The sequence below is a fragment of the Natator depressus genome, chromosome 7, assembly GCF_965152275.1.
Source record: "Natator depressus isolate rNatDep1 chromosome 7, rNatDep2.hap1, whole genome shotgun sequence".
NCBI classification, from domain to species: domain Eukaryota; kingdom Metazoa; phylum Chordata; order Testudines; family Cheloniidae; genus Natator; species Natator depressus.
In genome coordinates, this window is record NC_134240.1 from 767611 (window position 1) to 789185 (window position 21575).

The 21575-nt window shown below is 65.3% G+C and overlaps 2 protein-coding genes across 2 annotated transcripts in view; both read left to right on the top strand.

Annotated features, from left to right (window-relative positions):
• The window catches only part of LOC141991285 (copine-9-like), a 46222-nt gene extending 41028 nt beyond the window's left edge, over positions 1-5194 (top strand). The window contains exons 18-19 of the mRNA XM_074959597.1: positions 716-792; positions 5032-5194. Coding sequence (XP_074815698.1) covers positions 716-792; positions 5032-5194 — 240 coding nt within the window. The remainder of the gene's footprint in view (positions 1-715; positions 793-5031) is intronic.
• LOC141990308 (copine-9) lies at positions 724-19473 on the top strand. Its single transcript, XM_074957259.1, has 15 exons — positions 724-792; positions 5032-5095; positions 5426-5529; positions 5652-5756; positions 6401-6442; positions 7232-7307; positions 7665-7718; positions 8964-9025; positions 9607-9653; positions 10831-11012; positions 11452-11579; positions 12059-12161; positions 13208-13265; positions 18414-18487; positions 18966-19473. The coding sequence occupies exons 3-15, from the start codon at positions 5438-5440 to the stop codon at positions 19116-19118; spliced, it is 1176 nt and encodes a 391-aa protein (XP_074813360.1). The 5' UTR covers positions 724-792; positions 5032-5095; positions 5426-5437; the 3' UTR covers positions 19119-19473.
• Positions 19474-21575: the final 2102 nt, after the last annotated feature.

The window sequence follows — 21575 nt, forward strand, 5'->3', positions numbered from 1 at the left end:
ACATGGTCTAACACAGAGCTTGTAGGTGCAGAGAACAGGACCCCTCAGCTGGGTCCATGTTGGGGGGCAGGGAGCCAGACAACCCCGTCTGCCCTTCACTCCATGTCCCAGCTAGCCCCAAACTGAAACTCCCTCCAGCCCCTCCTCCTCTGGGCTTTGTCCCTGTCCCGGGCCAGGAGGGCACCTGATTCCTTTGTTCTCCAACCCTTTAACTCTCACCTTGCAGGGGGGAGGGGCCCAGGCCATCAGTGGCCAGGAAACAGGGTGTCGGCCATTCTCTGTGTCCAGACCCCTGCACACACCTGCCCTCTAGGGCTCTGCAAGGATCATACACCCTTACCCAACCCCCTAGATACTTAAGAACTGCACAGGGGAAACTGAGGCACCCACACACTATTCAGAGGAAACATTAAGAACAGTCCCACTTCGTCACAATGACCTCCTGAGGTCTCTTCCAGCCCTGATATTCTAGGATTCTATGAGATCTCTCTCGAGTGGTCCCAGCTCATTTTTACCCCATCATTTTATATGGGGGTTGCTGGGTTCTGACCTTACCTGCTGTGGGGGCACCCTGGGATGCGGTGTGGGGGGATCCGAGATGCCCTGCCCTGGAGGCACCCCGGGGTGGGGTCTGGAGGCACGCCATGGGCTGCCCTCCCCACCTGCAGGCGAGACCAGTGCTGTGTGTGCCCTAACTAGCGAGCCTTGTTGGCAGGACTTTCTGGGCCAGGCGTTCGTGGCGCTGGGCGAAGTGATCGGATCCCAGCGGAGCCGCTTGGAGAGACCCCTCACGTGAGCCTCCCTTCACCTGCTCCTGGGGGCTCCATGCGGGGGGAGGGCCTGGGGCTGGAGTTCCTATACCCCCACATACTGCCCCCCAGCCAGCCAGTCCCCCCGTCCCCCACATACTGACCCCCAGCCAGCCAGTCAGTCCCCCCATCCCCCACATACTGCCCCCAGCCAGCCAGTCCCCCCGTCCCCCACGTACTGCCCCCAGCCAGCCAGTCCCCCCGTCCCCCACGTACTGCCCCCCAACCAGCCAGTCCCCCCGTCCCCCACGTACTGCCCCCAGCCAGCCAGTCCCCCCATCCCCCACATACTGCCCCCCAGCCAGTCAGTCCCCCGTCCCCCACATACTGCCCCCCAGCCAGCCACTCCCCCCATCCCCCACATACTGCCCCCAGCCAGCCACGCCCCCTGTCCCCCACATACTGTCCCCCAGCCAGCCAGTCCCCCCATCCCCCACATACTGCCCCCCAGCCAGCCAGTCCCCCCGTCCCCCACATACTGCCCCCCAGCCAGCCACTCCCCCCATCCCCCACATACTGCCCCCAGCCAGCCACGCCCCCGTCCCCCACATACTGCCCCCAGCCAGCCAGCCAGTCCCCCCCGTCCCCCACATACTGCCCCCAGCCAGCCAGCCAGTCCCCCCATCCCCCACATACTGCCCCCAGCCAGCCAGTCCCCCCGTCCCCCACATACTGCCCCCAGCCAGCCAGCCAGTCCCCCCCGTCCCCCACGTACTGCCCCCCAGCCAGCCAGTCCCCCCGTCCCCCACGTACTGCCCCCAGCCAGCCAGTCCCCCCGTCTCCCACGTACTGCCCCAGCCAGCCAGTCCCCCCAGTCCCCGACATACTGCCCCCCAGCCAGCCAGTCCCCCCGTCCCCCACATACTGCCCCCAGCCAGCCACGCCCCCCGTCCCCCACGTACTGCCCCCAGCCAGCCAGTCCCCCCGTCCCCCACGTACTGCCCCCAGCCAGCCAGCCAGTCCCCCCCGTCCCCCACATACTGCCCCCAGCCAGCCACGCCCCCCGTCCCCCACATACTGCACCCAGCCAGCCAGCCAGTCCCCCCGTCCCCCACATACTGCCCCCAGCCAGCCACGCCCCCCGTCCCCCACATACTGCACCCAGCCAGCCAGCCAGTCCCCCCGTCCCCCACGTACTGCCCCCAGCCAGCCAGTCCCCCCGTCCCCCACATACTGCACCCAGCCAGCCAGCCAGTCCCCCCGTCCCCCTCGTACTGCCCCCAGCCAGCCACGCCCCCCGTCCCCCACATACTGCACCCAGCCAGCCAGCCAGTCCCCCCGTCCCCCACATACTGCCCCCCAGCCAGCCAGTCCCCCCGACCCCCACATACTGCCCCCCAGCCAGCCAGTCCCCCCGTCCCCCACGTACTGCCCCCAGCCAGCCAGTCCCCCTTTCCCCCACGTACTGCCCCCAGCCAGCCAGTCCCCCCGTCCCCCACGTACTGCCCCCAGCCAGCCAGTCCCCCCGTCCCCCACGTACTGCCCCCCAGCCAGCCAGTCCCCCTCTCCCCCACGTACTGCCCCCAGCCAGCCAGTCCCCCCCGTCCCCCACGTACTGCCCCCAGCCAGCCAGTCCCCCCCGTCCCCCACGTACTGCCCCCAGCCAGCCAGTCCCCCCGTCCCCCACGTACTGCCCCCAGCCAGCCAGTCCCCCCCCGTCCCCCACGTACTGCCCCCCAGCCAGCCAATCCCCCCGTCCCCCACGTACTGCCCCCAGTCAGCCAGTCCCCCCGTCCCCCACGTACTGCCCCCAGCCAGCCAGTCCCCCCGTCCCCCACGTACTGCCCCCAGCCAGCCAGTCCCCCCCGTCGCCCACATACTATCTCCCCTAGAGCCAGCCAGGCCCTGCCGTGGAGCCAGGTCAGAGCCAGTGTCCCCCAGAGGGGAAAGGCCCCTGAGCCCGCCAGGCCCATGCCAGGGTGCACATGGGGGGCTGGGTCTGGGCAGGCCTTTCATGGAGCCTGGAGCAGCAGGGCCAGCTGCACTCAGACACAGGCCCAGGAAGGAAGTGAGACAACTTCTTCAGGGGTTAGCTGGGGGAGGCTGGGCTGAGGGGGGGACCCCCAACAACGTCCCGCAGCCCCAGGGACCATCCTGCCCTGCCCCCAGGGCTCCTGGCCCTGCCTGCTGGCAGAAAGGCGGCTTGGAGGGGCAGCCAGTCCCCATGGGCTCAGTTCCCTGTGGGGGTGCAGCTCCCCGAGGGAAGGGTCCCCGCGGCCGGCAGAGCACGTGCTCTCCCTCCTGAGGGCAGTGGGGATGTGCCAAGCAAACCCGCCCTGAAATCTGCAGGCCCTGGCGCAGGGGGCCGTGACCCGGCTCAGGCTCAGGCCCTGGTGCCCAGGGGAGGGGTGTGCAAGCTGCACACAGTGCAAGGAGCTGCGCAGTCTGGCTCTGCCGAGCCTGGCCGGGGGCGGCCGGCCACACTCCAGCTCCTCCCAGGGACAGTGTGGCTGGGAAGTGCGCAGCGTAGAGGGCCAGGGAGACACCAGCGCCCGCTGCCTGCTGCCCCACATGAGCCATGGCTCCCGCTGCAGCCAGCAGCCTGCCTAGCAGTGCGGGCGAGCGACGGCAGGGCCCTGGGCTCCGAGGTCAGCGATTCCTCAGCACCACCGTCTTCCCAGCCAGCCAGCATCCCGCCCGCCACCCACCACACCTGTCGCTGTGTCAGCTCCCCCCGCAGCCAGCGCCCCCTGCTGGGAGCCCCCCACATCTGGTGCCTGCCCTGCACCCCCCTGCTGGGAGCCCCCCCACATCCGGTGCCTGCCCCGTCCCCCCCCACAGCACCCCCTGCTGGGAGCCCCCCCACATCCGGTGCCTGCCCTGCACCCCCTGCTGGGAGCCCCCCCCACATCCGGTGCCTGCCCAGCCCCCCCCACAGCACCCCCTGCTGGGAGCCCCCCACATCTGGTGCCTGCCCTCCCCCCCCCAGCGCCCCCTGCTGGGAGCCCCCCACATCTGGTGCCTGCCCTGCACCCCCTGCTGGGAGCCCCCCCACATCCCCCACATACTGCCCCCAGCCAGCCCCCCCACATCCCCCACATACTGCCCCCAGCCAGCCAGTCCCCCCGTCCCCCACGTACTGCCCCCAGCCAGCCAGTCCCCCCATCCCCCACATACTGCCCCCCAGCCAGTATGTGGGGGATGGGAGCCCCCCCCACATCCGGTGCCTGCCCAGCCCCCCCCACAGCACCCCCTGCTGGGAGCCCCCCACATCTGGTGCCTGCCCTCCCCCCCCCAGCGCCCCCTGCTGGGAGCCCCCCACATCTGGTGCCTGCCCTGCACCCCCTGCTGGGAGCCCCCCCACATCCGGTGCCTGCCCCGCCCCCCCAGCGCCCCCTGCTGGGAGCCCCCCACATCTGGTGCCTGCCCTGCACCCCCTGCTGGGAGCCCCCCCACATCCGGTGCCTGCCCCGTCCCCCCCCCACAGCACCCCCTGCTGGGAGCCCCCCACATCCGGTGCCTGCCCAGCCCCCCCCACAGCACCCCCTGCTGGGAGCCCCCCACATCTGGTGCCTGCCCTCCCCCCCCCAGTGCCCCCTGCTGGGAGCCCCCCCACATCCGGTGCCTGCCCTGCCCCCCCAGCGCCCCCGGCTGGGAGCCCCCCCACATCCGGTGCCTGCCCCGTCCCCCCCCACAACACCCCCTGCTGGGAGCCCCCCCACATCCGGTGCCTGCCCCGTCCCCCCCCCACAGCACCCCCTGCTGGGAGCCCCCCCACATCCGGTGCCTGCCCTGCACCCCCTGCTGGGAGCCCCCCCCACATCCGGTGCCTGCCCAGCCCCCCCCCACAGCACCCCCTGCTGGGAGCCCCCCACATCTGGTGCCTGCCCTCCCCCCCCAGCGCCCCCTGCTGGGAGCCCCCCCCACATCCGGTGCCTGCCCTGCCCCCCTCAGTACCCCCTGCTGGGAGCCCCCCCACATCCGGTGCCTGCCCTGCCCCCCCCCAGCACCGCCTGCTGGGAGCCCCCCCACATCCGGTGCCTGCCCTGCCCCCCCAGCGCCCCCGGCTGGGAGCTTCCCCCCCCCCGCCATCACCCTGCCCTGCCCCCACAGCCCCCCCTGCTGGGAGAGTGCTCTGCTCTGGCCATTGGCTTGGGCCCTTCAGTGGGCTGAAATGGGGCAGACAGGACGTGGTGGGGAGAGCAGCCAAACCCCTTGCAGCCGCGCCCTGGGCTGCCTGCCGTCCACTCCTGCCGGCCTAACGGGGTGTTTCTTGTCCCAGGGGGGTCCCAGGGAAGAAGTGTGGGACCATCCTGCTGTCAGCTGAGGAGCTCAGCAACTGCCGGGTGAGTGCGTCTCCGCTGGCCTGGCCACGCTGCCCACGCTCCGGGCTGGCTGCGGGACCCACGGGACGCCCAGGGGCGCTGGTGGCAGGGGAGGGCTGAGGCATGTGTACCTGGGGGGCTGTGCTGGGGGGGCCGAAGGGGTGTGTGTGTGGAGAAGGCATGGGGCTGGGTGGGGCGCCGCTCTCCCCAGGTCAGTGGGCTGGCCCAGGTCGGGTAGGGTCTGCCCTACAGGCTCTGAACAAGCCGCCTGCCCGCGTCGGCAGCTGCCCCTCGCCACGCACCCCCTGCCTGGATCCTGACCCCCGCCCTGACGGAGTCCGTTTCTTTCAGGACATTGTCACCATGCAGCTCTGCGCCAACAAGCTGGACAAGAAGGACTTCTTCGGGAAATCCGACCCCTTCCTCGTCTTCTACCGCAGCAACGAGGATGGCACGTACGTTTGGGGCCGTGTGACGCCCCACTCTGCACGGGCGGGCGCCCAGCGGGGGGCAGCTGGGGTGGGCTCCTGCCTGCTAGTGCCTGCCCTCAGACCCACTTCTCTGGTGCCGCCTCCAGGTTCACAATTTGCCACAAGACAGAAGTGGTGAAAAACACACTCAACCCAGTGTGGCAGCCGTTCTCCATCCCCGTGCGAGCCTTGTGCAACGGGGACTATGACAGGTCAGGAGCCAGACACGTGTCCCTGTCCCGCCACGGGGGGCTGCAAGCACAGAGCCAGAGCGAGCAGATCCCAGACACGCAAACTCCCTGGCCCAGCAGGCCCTGTGGGGAGGGGCAGCTCTCTGAGCCAGTCCTGTGGGGGGCAGGAGGGGCAGCTCTCTGGCATGGCTTGGCCTGGGGGAGGAGGGGAGCGGGGAGCAGGGCCAAAGCGGGGGAGGAGATGGGGAAGCGGGGCCCCGGGGGCAGGGATGGGGGAGTGGAGCCCCAGCGGGGTGGCAGGGATGAGGGAGCGGGGCCCTGGGGGTGAGGACAGGGGAGTGGATCCCTGGTGGAGGCGGGGATGGGGGAGCAGGGCCCCAGCAGAGGAGTGGGGGAGGGGATGCAGGAGCGGGGGCCCAGGAGTGGGGACGGGGGAGTGGGGGCCCAGTGGGGGCGGGGATGGGGGAGCAGGGCCCCAGCAGGGGAACGGGGACAGGGATAAAGGAGCAGGGGCCCCAGCAGGGGAACGGGGGCGGGGATGGGGGAGCAGGGCCCCAGCAGGGGAAAGGGGGCGGGGATGGGGGAGCATGGGGTGCCAGGCCCCGTGGGGCTCTCCGGGCCCATCCTGGGTGCTTGCTAACCTGCTACCCGCACTTGTATTTCAGGACGGTGAAGATAGACGTGTACGACTGGGACCGGGATGGAAGGTGGGATCAGGCTGCTAGCAGCCCGGGGGCAGGCGGGGCCATGTCCAGCCACGGCCTGGCCTTAGGCCTGATCCCTGGGCCTGCCCTGGCCAGAACCCCCTCCCCCTCGCTCTCCCTGGGCTCACCCTGGGCTGTACCCATGCCACTGCTCTCCTGGCCACCCTGCAGCCGGCGGATCTCCTCCGCCGGCCTCCATGCTCTGGGGCTCAAGGAGCCAGTCCCTGAGTCTGTCCAGAGCCAGCGGGAGCAGCCCTTGGCCTGGCTGGGTTCCTGCCCCTACCTGCTGGGCCTCACCTCTCCGCCCTGCTGGGGCTGCCTGCTGGAAGGCTCCTGTGTCTGGGCCCCAGGGCTGCCCCTTCTCTCATCCTCCAGCCACCCCCTTTCTGCCCTGCCTCTGAGGGAGCAAGGGCTAGTGGGCACTGGGCTGGGAGCCAGGACTCCTGGGTTCTATCCCAGTCCTGGGAGTGGAGTGGGGTCTTGTGGGTTGGATCGGGGGGGTGGGGCTGGGAGCCAGGACTCCTGGGTTCTATCTCTGGTTCTGGGAGGGGAGTGGGGTCTAGTGGGTTGGATCGGGGGGGTGGGGCTGGGAGCCAGGACTCCTGGGTTCTCTCTCTGGTTCTGGGAGGGGAGTGGGGTTGAGAGGTCAGAGCAGGGGGCTGTCTCGCAGGCTCTGCCCATGGTGTGCCAGGTTTTAGTGGCCGAGGCCCCCCATGCCCTCTCCCCCCACGACAGGCTGAGTGAGTATCTGTGCTGCCCACTGCCACCTGCCTTGTGCTCTCTGCCCCACAGCCACGATTTCATCGGGGAGTTTGCCACAAGCTACCGGGAGCTTTCCCGCGCTCAGAGCCAGTTCACTGTCTATGAGGTGAGGCCTGCTGCTGCCCAGCTCTCCTGGTTCCCCCCATGCCTGGCTCAGCCCCACTGGAGCTGGGGGCCTGGGCCAGCTCTGGGGCATGGAGGAGTTCTCCCAGTGGGCAGCTCTGGGCTGGCGGGCGTTTGCCGGTTCGGGTGACTTTCGCGGGGGCCTCATTCTTGTGGAGTTCGCTGCAGGGTTAGAATCCAGGCGAGATTCTGGGCTCAGGAATTTAACTCACAGAGTATGATGGCCGGGGTGGGGGGGTGCTGGTGGCCAGGGGGGCTGGCAGCCGGAGGGGGGCTGTCAGGAACAGCCGGGGGAGGTGCTGATGTTGGGGTCCCTGAACTGTTCCTCTGCTTCCATCAGGTGTTAAATCCAAAGAAGAAATGCAAGAAGAAGAAATACATCAACTCCGGAACAGTGCGTGAAACCTGCCGGGGCCCCTGAGGGAATGTGCCCCCACCCCCCCGTGACCAGGCAGTGCCCCCGGCTCCCTCTTTGCCCCCTGCCCCCTTGGTGATGCACCCCACAGCTCCCTTCCTTCAGCTCCGACTAGCCCTGCGCCTGCCCTGCAGCCTCAGTCTGTCCTGGGGGGGACAGAAGAGAGGTTTCTCCAGCTCTCTCTCCCTGCGAAGTGGGGGAGGATTTCTTTGGGGGGGTCTCTGGGGAGACAGAGGGTATTTGGGGGGTCTCTATGTGGAGGGGCAGAGGTCTGTTGGGGGGTCTGTCCTGGGGAGAGCGGGGCTGTTGTGGGGTGTCTCTGGTGGGGGTCTCTGACATTCTGTTTCCAGTAAGTGTCTCTAGATGTCTCTCTAGGGGCCTGTCTCTGGGGAGAGGGGGGCCCTGTCTTGGGGGGTTTGGCTCTGGGGAGAGGGGGGCCCTGTCTTAGGGGTCTGACCCTGGGAGGGCCTGTCTCAGTGGGGTCTGACACTGGGGGGACCTGTCTTGGGGGGCCTGTGTCACTGAGTGTGGGAGAGTCAGGGCCCTGCACCCCCCACTTCCTGCGATTCACCATGACTCTCAGCCAGCCAGTAGAACAGAAGGTTTATTAGCCGACAGGAACACAGTCCCAAACAGAGCTTGTAGGTACAGAGAACAGGACCCCTCAGTCAGGTCCCTCTTGGGGGGTCGGGGGGAGCCCAGACCTGGGTTCTGGGCCTCCCACCATCTCCCCAGCCAACTGCAAATTGAAACCCCCTCCAGCAGCCTCACCCAGCCACCCCCCCGCCCCTCCTCCAGCCTTTGTCCAGTTTCCTGGGCAGAAGGTGTCACCTGGCCCCGACCCCCTCCTGGCTCAGGTGACAGGCTCAGGTATCTCCCCGCAGTGAAGTCACCCCCTGACATCCCACCACCATCTCGTACCAATGCAGATAGGAACCAGTAAAAGTGCCACGCAGCATTCCCGGGTAACACTCCCTACTCCCTCACAGCCTGGCTCTGGGGAGAGGGGGGCCCCATCTCAGGGGTCTGACTCTGGGTGGGCCTATCTCAGCGGGGTCTGACTCTGGGGAGAAGGGGGGGTCTGTCTTGGGGGGGGCTCTGTCTCGGGGGTCTTTCTGGGGGGACCTGTCTCGGTGGTCTGTGTCTGTGGGGGGGGTCTGTCTTGGGGGTCAGTGGGGAGAGGGGGACCTGTCTCAGGGGTCTCTGACGTTCTGTCTCCGCCAGGTGACCCTTCTTTCCTTCGCCGTGGAGTCCGAGTTCACCTTTGTGGATTACATCCGAGGCGGGTGAGCGGGTGCCCAGGGCCCCCCCCGCATGTCCCCCCAGGCAGTTCTGTTCAAACCTCTGCACTCCTCAGCCCCTTTGGGGTTTGTTCCTCACCCTGCGCCCCCCATTCCACATGGGCTGCATCTGCCCACTCTGCCACCATGGCCCTGGCCCAGCCTCCCGCGCGAAGACCCAAGGGAGTCGTGCACCCACTGCTGGCAGCAGCCCCTGTGCCGGGGAGACGGGCCCTGGCCTCTGAGGGGGCAGGGGACAGCGGGAGGTGGGAAGAGCTGGTAGAGAGCAGGAGAGGGAACCGATGCTGCTGGAGTTGCGGGGAGGGGTGGCAGGGGTCTGCAGGGGCTGGGAAGGGGAGGCTGGTGTGAGGGGAGTTTGGGGGAGCAGGTTTGGGGGATGGGAGGGTGGTGGGGTAGGGGTAGGGGATCTGGGAATGTGTTGGGGGGCTGGGGAAGCAGGGCAGGGGGAGGGGAGCTGGGAACGCGTCATTGGGGGGCTGGGGGAGCGGGGTGGGGGGAGGGGAGCTGGGAATGCGTCGTTGGGGGCTGGGGGAGCGCTCTCTCACTCTCCCCTCCTGCCCTCGCAGGACACAGCTGAATTTCACGGTCGCCATCGATTTCACGGCCTCCAACGGTGAGTGCTGCTTGCACGGGCTGGGCCCAGGTGCCTCCCACGGGAACCGAGGGACAGCTCAGCCCTGGGTCGCCCCCGAGCTCCTTCCTCCTCCACCCTTCTCACGGCAAGGGCCTGGGGGTCCTGCCTCCAGGGAGCTGCTCTCCAGCCCATTCTCGCCCCAGTCCCAGCTACCCGCCCCCCAGACTCTGGGGGCCTGCCACAGGGTTCCTTCAAACGGGGGTCAGACGGGCAAGGTGATGGGGTGTCACGGAGTCCCCGGGCGATGCTCTGGAACTGCTCCCCATGAAGCCAGGCAGGACTCTGGGGAAGTCTCCTCTCGGGGAGCAGCCTGTCTGCAGGACACACAGCTCACCCGGCTTCCACCTTCCTGGGTCTGACCTCGGAGCATTCAGCATCCTCTGCCCCTCCGTGCGCTTCCCACCGCAAGTCCGCTCATGCGGGGCTCCTGGGGAAGCCAGAGGGTCCTGCCCCCCAACTCTGCAGACAGACGTGACTCTCAGCCAGCCGGGGAAACAGAGGTTTATTAGACGACAGGAACATGGTCTAACACAGAGCTTGTAGGTGCAGAGAACAGGACCCCTCAGTCAGGTCCGTCTTGGGGGGCAGGAGGCGAGAGCCTCCTCTGGCCTCCCTCCATTTCCCCAGCCAGCTCCAAACTGAAACTCTCCCGCCCCTCCTCTGGCCTTTGTCTCTTTCCCGGGCCAGGAGGCCACCTGGTCTCTTTGTTCTCCAACCCCTTCAGTAGGCCCCTTTGCAGAGGAGGGGCCCAGGCCATCAGTCGCCAGGAGACAGGGTGTCGGCCATTCTCTGTGCAGACACCATCACACTGGCCCTCTAGGGCTCTGCACCAATCACACCCCCTTATCCCCCCACCTAGAGACTTAAGAAATGCCATGGGGAAACTGAGGCACCCACACAGTATTCAGAGAAAACATTAAGAACATTCCCACTTCGTCACATGGGGGTCCTGGGAAGAGGGGGCTGGGGAGGATATGGGGGCAGAGGGCAGGGTGGGCATAGGGACCCTGTGGGAGGCAGGGACGGGAGGGCCTGAAGAAGATGGGGGGAGGGAGGAGCCCGGGGTGGATGGGGTAGGAGCGAGGGGCCCAGGGCGGATGGGGCAGGACCGGGGAGCACAGCTCAGGCTGAGGTGGGTGCTGTGTGTGCCCGGCAGGGGTCCCGTCGCAGCCCACCTCCCTGCACTACATGAGCCCATACCAGCTGAGCGCCTACGCCATGGCACTGAAGGCCGTCGGCGAGATCATCCAGGACTACGACAGCGACAAGCTCTTCCCCGCGTACGGCTTTGGTGCCAAGGTCCCACCTGACGGCAGCATTTCCCATCAGTTCCCCCTGGTAGGAGGCAGTGCCAGGGCCTCTGCCAGCCCCACACCCAGGGCTAGGGGCGCTCCACAGGGCCCCCAGGACCAGGTGGGATGGGAGGCGACTCCCAGCAGTGGTGTTGCCCTGGGTCCTGACTGCTGCTCCCACCATGCAGGCCGGGCCGGGGCAGATGGGGCAGCATGGGGCATTTTGGAATGGGATAGGGCAGCACGCAGGAGGGCAGGCTCCAGGGAACCCCGCTAGGCCTTCACGCTCTGCTCCGGCCCTGGGAATGGGCTGGCGATCCCATGGGTCTGTCCTGGCTGATCCGCTGGCTGCAGGCTCCTGTGGGGAGAGCCCTCTGGGTGCAGAGCTCTGGAGAGGGCCCAGCCCTATGGCTGTCTCCGGCGCGTGCACACCCAGGGACTTGCCCAGCGCTGAGCTCAGCCTTCCCGGCTTTCTCCCCTGCTAGAACAGCGAGGTGGAGAACCCGAGCTGTGTGGGGATCGATGGCGTCCTGGAGTCCTACTTCCAGAGCCTGCGCACGGTGCAGCTGTACGGGCCCACCAACTTTGCCCCTGTCATCAACCAGGTGGCCCGGTGAGTGGGGCAGAGGCTGGGCCACGGGCACACAGGGAGGGTGCCCTCCTGTGCCCCAGAGCACTGCAGCCTGGCGCTGGCTGCAGGGGGTGGGGTGGAGGCTCCGGCTCAGAGCTCGGGGCCCGGCGCTGGCTGTGGGGGGGTGTCTCGGCTCAGAGCTCGGGGCCTGGCACTGGCTGTGGGGCAGGGGGCCACTCAGAGCTTGGGGCCCAGCAGCTGGTGGGATAGGCCAGGAAGCAGCAGGCATGGCCGGGCCTGAGAGCTGAGCTCCAGGGCTGGGCTGAGCAGGCATTTGAGGAGCCGTGGGCTCTGTGGGGCTGTGGCTGGGCACCCTGAGGGGCAGCCAGGCGGCGCAGCCCCCAGCATGGCCCCAAGGAGCCACGCCTGGCTGGCGGAGAAAGGGGGAAGTTCTAGCAAACCACCCCGTGGGGGGCAGAGTGGGGCTGGCACGAGTCCCCTGCCTCTGCATTGTGCCCTAGCTCGGCTGCCCAGGTGACAGACGGATCTCAGTACTACATCCTGCTCATCGTCACTGATGGCGTCATCTCCGACATGCTCCAGACCAAGGAGGCCATCGTCAACGTGAGTGGGGTGGGCGGGGGCAGGGGCAGTGCGGGGGGGGTGCGGGGGAGCCCGGTCCCGCTGCAGACAAGGGAGCCCGCGTAGGGGAGCCGGGCTGGAGCCAGCATCTGGTGGTTTGGCTCGGCGCCCTCCCATGGGCCTGGGTCTCCCAAGCTCAGCGCTGCCCAGGGTGGCAGAGTCTCGCTCATGTGAGGCTGGTCTGACCTGGCCCCCCCTCACCCGATCCCTATACAGTATCACCCCCCAGGCGGCTCCTGTGTGCTATTGCCCCCACCCCCATTCCCTCCCCCTGGGCGGCTCCTGCATGCTATCCCACCCCCCCCCCGGGCTGGCCACTCCCCATTCCCTCCCCCCCGGGCAGCTCCTGCATGCTATTCCCGCCCTGGCCCCCGCACGCTATCCCCCACCCCATTCCCTCCCCCCCAGCCATCCCCTGCGCGCTATTTCCACCGGCCGTCCCCCTGCACGCTATTACCCCCCCAGCCCCATTCCCTCCCCCTGGGAGGCTCCTGCATGCTATCCCACCCCCCCCCCCGGGCTGGCCACTCCCCATTCCCTCCCCCCCCCGGGCAGCTCCTGCATGCTATTCCCACCCTGGCCTCCCCGCACACTATTCCCGCCCACCCCCAGCCGTTCCCCGCTTGCTATTCCCCCCCCGCGCGCTATTTCCACCTGCCCCCATCTGCACCCTGCACGCTATTCCCCCCGCCCTCCACACACTATTCCTTCCCCAGTCCGTCCCCCTTGTGCTATTCCCCCCTTCGCCCAATCCCTGCGTGCTACTCCCCCACCTTTGCACCGCCGGCTCTGGGGTGAGGCTAGTGCCGCAGCTCCGGGGCCAGGCTGACTTGGCCTGAGGGCTCCATTCCCTGGGCAGCAAGGCCCTGGAGTGAAGGGATACTGGCTGGGATACCCGCGCCTTACCTGTGCCATCTGAGCTCTGTGTCAGCCCTGGGAACAGCAGGGGGGGCCCAGGCTGGCGAGGCATGGAGGAGCCACAGGTGTCAGGCTCCGGGCTGGCAGTAACTCTCTCCTTTGCCCTGCAGGCCTCTGCCCTGCCCATGTCCATCATCATCGTGGGAGTGGGCCCGGCGGAGTTTGATGGTAAGTTCGGTGGCCAGGGCCATTGTGGGTGTGCAGTTCTGACCATCTGTCACGGAGTTCCCCGGGCGATGCTCTGGAACTGCTCCCCATGAAGCCAGGCAGGACTCTGGGGAAGTCTCCTTTCTGGGAGCAGCCTGTCTGCAGGACACACAGCTCACCCGGCTTCCACCTTCCTGGGTCTGACCTCGGAGCATTCAGCATCCTCTGCCCCTCCGTGCGCTTCCCCCAGCGAGTCTGCCCAGGCAGGGTCTTGGGGAAGCCAGAGGGTCCTGCCCCCCAACTCCGCAGTCAGACGTGACTCTCAGCCAGCCAGTAAAACAGAGGTTTATTAGACGACAGGAACATGGTCTAAAACAGTTTGCAGGTGCAGAGAACCGGACCCCTCAGCTGGGTCCATTTTGGGGGGCAGTGAGCCAGACAACCACGTCTGCACTTCACTCCATGTCTCCAGCCAGCCCTAAACTGAAACTCCCTCCAGCCCCTCCTCCTCTGGGCTTTGTTTCTTTCCCAGGCCAGGAGGTCACCTGACTCCTTTGTTCTCCAACCCTTTAGCTCTCACCTTGCAGGGGGAAAGGGCCAGGCCATCAGTTGCCAGGAAACAGGGTGTCGGCCATCCTCTGTATCCAGACCCCTGCACACACCTGCCCTCTAGGGCTCTGCAGTGATCATACACCCTTATCCCACCCCCTAGATACTTAAGAACTGCATAGGGGAAACTGAGGCACCCCCACACTATTCAGAGGAAACATTAAGAACAGTCCCACTTCATCACATCTCTCCCCCCTTTGAGATCGAACTGAGCAGGGTCACTTTAGGCGGTGACCTGGGGAAGTTCGAAACCACCAACGTTCCCGTGGATGCCCCAGCATCTCTCCCATTCCTTGGTAGGAGTTACACCAGGCCCTTCCAGTTTCACGCCCTCCCTTAGGTCGGGGGTGGTCGATAGCGCTCGCAGGCGGCATGTGGGAGGGTTTATGCGGCCCGTGCCCTTTGGCCACCCCAAAACCCCAGGGGGTCAAACTTGGATTGGGTCTTCTCCCCAACAAGCTGGCCAAACACAGCCACTTGGTTATAGGACTGTTTAACTTTCTTAACAGTTTTCACTCCATCTGAGACCTTCTCAAAGCTATCCACACTGGGTCTTTCAACAGGAAAGTCAGTGGATCCATTCACAACAGAAAATTTCTGGCCGTTAGGAACTGAAACTTTCTTGATTAAATCACTTTCACACCCTTCAGTTGCAGTAAACTGCTTGCAAAGACTCCATGAGGATTCCTTTCCCTGGGGCTTTTCTATGCAACAATTCACCCCTCACAGAAATTCTGCTCTTACCCTCTTTACCTAGGGCTTGCTCTAGAGGAACACTTTCTTGAGCAACAACAGACTCTTTCTGGGTCTCCCTTACATCCAGAATTACCTCTGGCCCATCCGGTGGATTCCTACACAATCCCCTTTCAGGCAGACTTACAGATTTCCTAGATAACAGGTCAGAAGCATTCTCCTTCCCTTTGCCACACACAAGCTCAGGAATCTTTTCCTTCTTGCTACAGGTTTCCACACCCTCAGTAGGTAACACAATCACATCACCTTCATGCTCTCCTTGTGCCCTGGCTAGGATCTCACCCTGATTAGACAGAGTTGCTCCACCCTTTCCCAGCCACACACTAGCAACAGGCAAAATACAAGCACCAGAATTGTCTGGGCTCTGGGATTTTGCATAGACACTAACTGGATGTGACCTAGTTACAGGGCCATTCTCCCGAGCAGACACAAACTTATCCCCATTCCCTTCCTGGGCTTTAGCTGAATCCAGAACCAGCTCTGAGACAACTGCACTACCCTCAACCATCACAGGCTGAAAGGCCCCTTCTGTCTGCTCCACAGACAAAGAAGAGCCGGACACACTTTCTCCTGTACCAGACACACAGCTTGGGATCTCATTCCCCTGGTCCCAGCGCACAAGGCTGGTCACAGTCAACTGCTTGGAGATCAGGGTAGCTCCCTCCATAGGCAAGTCAATACCCCTGACAGACACAGACACATTTCCTTCACTGTCACAATTCTCCACCCAGCTAACAGGTAAGGTCCAGGGACTCTCATCTTCCACTCTCCTCGCCTTCCCACCCTGCTGACTAGACACAGCCATCAGCTCACAAGGCTGCCTAGGCTCATCCAGACTTTCCTTACCAAGCACCTTGCCACTCCCAACAGATCCCCTGCCCTGCCTGTGTCTCCCCCCACTCAGCTGGGGTCTCAGCTCCCCCTGTGCTCAGCGCTGCCCTTGCTGTCCCAGTGGGGGCAGGCAGCGAGCTCCCTGCTTTCCTCAGTGCATCAGAGCCAGCGAGAGCCCCCTCTCCGGTGTGCAAGGGGGGCGGGAAGCATCTCTCTGTCCCACCCAGCCCCAGGGGGCTGGTTACAGGCAGGCAGGTAGCCTGAGCCTAGCCGCTCCTCCCCCCTGCCAGCCAGGTCATCTGCCTTTTCACTGACCATTTCCCTCTCCGCCGATTGGTTCCCTGGATTCAAATTCAAACCCCTCGGCAGTTACAGGAGCAAGGCCTGGATCCTGTCCCAAAGAGACACAGTCACCCCACAACAGGGTCTCGCAGCTGGTATCCTGGAGAACCCCAACGACCAGCCAGCCCCACCCCTCCTGGGTCTGCACAGGGATCTGGGCCACAGGCAGGGCGAGGGGCTTCGTCCCTGGGAACCTCACCCAGCTCACACAGCCCCTCAGCATCTGAGGCTGCACCACCCAGGGCCTGACAACCGTTCTCTCCGTCCCAGGGTCTTGCCACCCCAGGAATGGCTCCCCATTGACCATCACCTTCCGCTCCCACTGGGGGTCCGAGGGGCCTGGCCCCAGGAGACTCCACACAGACATATAGGTTGGGGTCAGGAGTGCGAGCCTGTCCACTTCCCCACCCATCTGGCTGACGGAGTCTATGGCCTTGGGACCCAGCAAGGGAGCTAGACACCAGGGCTTTTCCGCAGGATCCCCCTGGTTCAAATCTCCAGCCTGCTCAAAGGCAGTGAGGTGGGAATCAACATCCCCCCCTCATAGAATCATAGAATATCAGGGTTGGAAGGGACCCCAGAAGGTCATCTAGTCCAACCCCCTGCTCGAAGCAGGGGCAGCAATTTAGTCTCGAGGTTCCCTGCGGAACTGGCCCCCCGGGGTCTATCCCCACTCACGCCGGGGAGGTCCCCTAGGCCTCTCCGCTCCCCCATCGCCAGTTCATGCTGCTGCTGCTTCTGCAGCTCCTTCTCGGGCTCTCGCTGTCTCTCACAGTCCTCTTGCTCCTTCGGACTCAGCTCCAATCCCATCCGTCTCCGATCCCCCGATGGGGAACCCGATCGTGAAGACCCTCGTCTGGTCGGGGACAGGAGTCTTGGGAGTGCCTGGCTCCCACTCCAGCTGCTCCCAGATCCTGCTATAGCCCCAGTTCGGGTCAGGAATCTGTTCCTTAGAGCGGTCATCCTCCTCCAGCTGCACAATTAACTGTGCCTTGGTAAACTTTCCAATGTGTAACCCTCTCTTTCTGCACAGGGTTACAATGCCCTTCTTCAGCAGACGGTGACAGGCCATCACTCCGCTCTTCCCAAGTTGTTGTGAACTCACAGGCCTGTGTGCTCTCAGCTCCCCACGGTCTCCAGGGAGAACCCCTAGTGTGCCAGCCCTTCTCGAGGTCACCACCTCTTTGCCAGGGTCGAGCTGTAGACTCCTCCGCCCCTGGGACTGCTCGCTGCAATCCCCCGGGGGACCATATTCCTGCAAAAGTCCTTCTCGCTGGTCACACACTCCCAGGGGTTAACCGCCCCCTGAAACCGTCTCTCTCTGAATCTTCAGCACACCTGGTCCTTGTCAATCCCCCTTCGTTTTACTGCTCCCCAGTCACTTACTGCAGGAAGCGCCGTCCACGGAGTGCAATAGATCCCACCTCTGCCACCAGTTGTCACGGAGTCCCTGGGCGATGCTCTGGAACTGCTCCCCATGAAGCCAGGCAGGACTCTGGGGAAGTCTCCTCTCTGGGAGCAGCCTGTCTGCAGGACACACAGCTCACACAGCTTCCACCTTCCTGGGTCTGATCTCGGAGCATTCAGCCCCCTCTGCCCCTCCGTGTGCTTCCCCCGGCGAGTCCGCCCAGGCAGGGTCTTGGGGCAGCCAGAGGGTCCTGCCCCCCAACTCCGAAGTCAGACGTGACTCTCAGCCAGCCAGTAAATAAGAAGGTTTATTAGACGACAGGAACATGGTCTAACACAGAGTTTGCAGGTGCAGAGAACAGGACCCCTCAGCTGGGTCCATTTTGGGGGGCAGTGAGCTAGACAACCACGTCTGCACTTCACTCCATGTCCCAGCCAGCCCCAAACTGAAACTCCCCCCAGCCCCTCCTCCTCTGGGCTTTGTCCCTTTCCAGGCCAGGAGGGCACCTGATTCCTTTGTTCTCCAACCCTTTAGCTCTCACCTTGCAGGGGGGAAGGGCCCAGGCCACCAGTTGCCAGGAAACAGGGTGTCGGCCATTCTCTGTGTCCAGACCCCTGCACACACCTGCCCTCTAGGGCTCTGCAAGGATCATACACCCCTACCCCACCACCTAGATACTTAAGAACTGCATAAGGGAAACTGAGGCACCCCCACACTATTCAGAGGAACCATTAAGAACAGTCCCACTTTGTCACACCATCCAGCACTAGCCATGGCTCAAGGCCGCTCATAGGGCACTGGCTCAGCCGGGCAGGTCTCCTCTCTGATGGGTGGGGGGTCGGAGTCCGAGGGCGCTGCAGGGGTGGGGGTGTCGGAGTCTGAGGTTGCTGCGGGGGGGGGGTCAGAGTCCGAGTGCGCTGTAGGGCGGTGGGGGTGTCAGAGTCTGAGGGTGCTGCAGGGGGTTTGGATTCCGGGGGTGCTGCGGGGGTGGGGGAGTCGGAGTCCGAGGGCACTATGTGTCTGCTGTGAGGGCAGGAAAAGCTGGCAGCAGGGCCAGATGCACAGAGCACCCGGGGAGGTGGGGGAGGCAGCGCCCCCACGTCACAGCACTGGGGTAGCCCAGCCCAGCCCCATGGGGACGGGTGTGTGGGGGGAGGCATGAGAGGCAAGTGGGGGGGATGCGATGGTGACAGCTTGTAAATGTTGACTGGAGTCCCCATCCCCAGCCATGGAAGAACTGGATGGAGATGACGTGCGGGTCTCCTCCAGGGGGCGCTATGCAGAGCGGGACATCGTGCAGGTAACTCGCGCCCACCCCCAGCACCCCCTGGGCTGCCCCCGACCCAGCATGGCCCTCAGGACGGCATGGTGGAGGGGGCACAAGGGCTGGGGAAGGACCTCGGGCCCCTCGGCATGCATGCAGCCCCCGTCTCCTGACCCTCACACAGTGCCCTCGGGCTGCGATGGGGCAGGAGGGCAGCACCTGCTGTATTGTCTCTCCTTCGAGCCAGAGTGTGATGTCGCTTACCTGAGAACGTGGCCCAGGACCGAGGGCATGGCTCCGGAGCGCCCACTCCCTAGGCCAGTCCCCTGGGAGGTCCTGGGGGGAGCCCTGCACTGCCCTGTCCCCTGGGAGGGAGCCCTGCACTGCCCTGTCCCTTGGGGGCCCAGCACTGCCTTGCTGGTAGCTGCAGCAGGGTTCTTGCGGGGCCCAGCACTGCCCCCCAGTGGCTGCAGCGGGGTGCTCGGGGCCCAGCAGTGCCTGTCTCGTGTTGCAGTTCGTGCCGTTCCGGGATTACGTGGATCGCTCCGGGAACCAGGTGCTGAGCATGGCGCGCCTGGCCAAGGACGTGCTGGCCGAGATCCCCGAGCAGCTGCTCTCCTACATGAAGAGTCACGACATCAAGCCCCGCCCTACTGACCCACAGTAGCCCCTCCTGTGTGCTGCCCAAGCCAGACACCGCTGCTCCTGCCGGGCCTGAGACCGCACCCCTCCAGCACGCATCCACCGGAGCCGGGCTGGCTGTCGCCCCCTGGATGCAGCCCCCGGAGGCTGGCTCGGCCCCGCGGGGCTGGGACTGCGCCTCCGTCGGGCGGGAGGGCAGCTGCCCCACGAACGGCCCTTCCCGTGGCTGGGCTCCCTTCCCCGCCAGCTGCAGGCAGCCCAGGGGCCTGGGAGCACGGCGGGGTCAGAGGTGTTCAGCAGTGTCTCGTCAGCCCCCCGGCCCAGTAAGGGGCGCGGAGCCCTGCTCTGTCCAGACGCTGACAATAAAGCTTTGTAGGCGCCCTGGTGCCCCGTGCCTGTGTTGTGCTGGGGCTCGGGGCAGCCTTGGCTCAGGCCTCGCAGGCTTGTTCTCCTGCCAGCCCCCACACTGCTCCCTGCTGACACGGCAGCGTCAGGCTAGCGCCCCCAGCTGGGACTCAGGGCTTCCTCCTGGGTCCTTGCCCAGGCCATGGCAGTGTCCCCGGCAGAGCCAGGCCTGGGCCTGAGATGGCAGCGGGGTGTGAGAGCTGCCCGCACCCGGTCCCAGGGTCCTGCCACGTGGAGCTGCGGGCAGGGGCTGCTGTTCCTCAGGCACCTGCTGATCATGGGCAGCAGGCTCCATGCTGCACGGCTCGGCCAGTGGCTGCCCCCCTCCGAACCTGTCTGGGGCTCCCACCCACCATCTCCCCTGGGGACCGTGGGCGAGGGCACAGGGCGACTGGGCCACCAGCTCCTTCACGCCGAGCACTCGCCCAGGAAATCCCTGGCTCAATGTTTGCCAGGGACTGGCCAAATCGAGCCCCAGACACCCCCCTGCCCCAGGCTCTTCAGCCTGAGCCGGGCAGAGGGACAAGCTGGGGGCAGGGCTCATGGGGCCTTGGGCACGTGCCAGGGAGCCAGCCCAGGATTGTGAGCACACCCTAGCCGAGGCCATTTCTTCAAACGGACCCTGCAGCTTTTGGGGGTGGGTGCCAGTCCCTATTCCGATCAATCAGGGCAACTCTGCCAGCCTCGGCTGGGCTCTGTGGACCCTGCTGGGGAGCCCAGCTCTGTTCAGGGCAGGTCATGGCAGGCAGCTATGGAGCTGGCCTGCCCTCCTGCTCTGGATGGGCCAAGCAGCTGCCCCAGTTACAGGGACTGCCGCATTCCCCCCCCCCCACACACACACACTTTAGTACAAACGCTCCCAGGTGACAGGCGGGGCATGCCGTGATGGTGCGGTAGGGGGCAGGGAAGGGCCACAACACAGTACCACCGCTGCCCCTGGGGGGGTTCTGTGCTGGGCGCTCGTGTGCTGCCGTGCCACGAGGCATTATGTGGCTGGCACAGCCTACAGCTAAGGAAGTAGTTTAGCAGTAAAGGGTTCAGTGATCTACCCGTAGCAGGTCAGTGCAGGCTGCGTCCTAGCCAGTCCCTGGTCACCAGTACAGCTTGGTGAGACTTCTGCCAGCCAAGAGCAATGTCCCTTGTGTTAACTTCTCTCTAAGCGAGCATTGAGGGCCGTTCACCAGCGTGGGCATGTGTGGCCAAAGCACCTCTGCATGCCCAGCAAACTGTTAGCTATGCTGCGAGCCCTCGCAGGCTCACCCCACCTGAAAGATCGTGGCCAGTCCTGGGACACAGAGCACTCAGGGCCGAGACAGCACCAGCCCAGGCCTGTGGCAGCAGCCCCTCCAGATCTCACTGCTCAACTGTAGGTGGGGAGCATCCGGAACCACCTGCTTTCACAGACCCCTGGGGCCCAGCTGCGCCCTGCAGGAAGCACTGATCCCCTGGGTGGGCTCTGGCACTGCAGCATGGAGGGAGCTGCTCTGGGCCCACCTCCAACATCCCCTCTCCCCCAACTCCCAGGTCACCTTTGCACAGATGTAGACAAACTCCAGAGTCTAGGAACGGGCCTGTTCTTGCTCTGCTCCTCACCGTAATCGGAGCTTGAGGTGCTGGCTTTAGGGTCTCCGATACGGCTTTACTCCTGGGTGCCTCACAGCTCTGGGGGCTGGAGGGGCAGGGGAGTCTATTATAGATGAAGCATGCTGCTAGCAGGCCTGCCTCTCTGCTAAGCCTTGAATGCATTTCATGTTATGGCTATGCCCGAGATCAGGCCCCACTGTGCCGGGCTCTGCACAACCCCCAGCCTCCCCTCCCCCTGACGGAACTCAGGCGTCATTGTACCAGCTGCTGCAGACCCCCACCCCCCAAGATCAGGGCCCCACAGTGCAAACCAGACCTGTACAGCACCCTGCCCGCCCAGCAGAGATCAGGGCCCCACTGTGCCGGGCGTGGGACAGACCCCCACCCCATCAGAAAGCATCACAAGATGAACATTGATAGTCAAGCTTGGCTCCAAAGAGCTCGGCATCTAGATAGACAGGGGTTGGGAGGGGCAGGAACTTGCCCAAAGCCA

What these genes read in the sequence shown, in the direction of transcription:
- LOC141990308 (XM_074957259.1), top strand. Translation starts at nt 5,438, where the DNA reads ATGCAGCTCTGCGCCAACAAGCTGGACAAGAAGGACTTCTTCGGGAAA. An exon ending in GACTGGGACCGGGATGGAAG is followed by an intron (nt 6,443 to 7,231) that starts GTGGGATCAGGC and finishes TCTGCCCCACAG; the next exon opens with CCACGATTTCATCGGGGAGT. An exon ending in CCAAGGAGGCCATCGTCAAC is followed by an intron (nt 12,162 to 13,207) that starts GTGAGTGGGGTG and finishes TTTGCCCTGCAG; the next exon opens with GCCTCTGCCCTGCCCATGTC.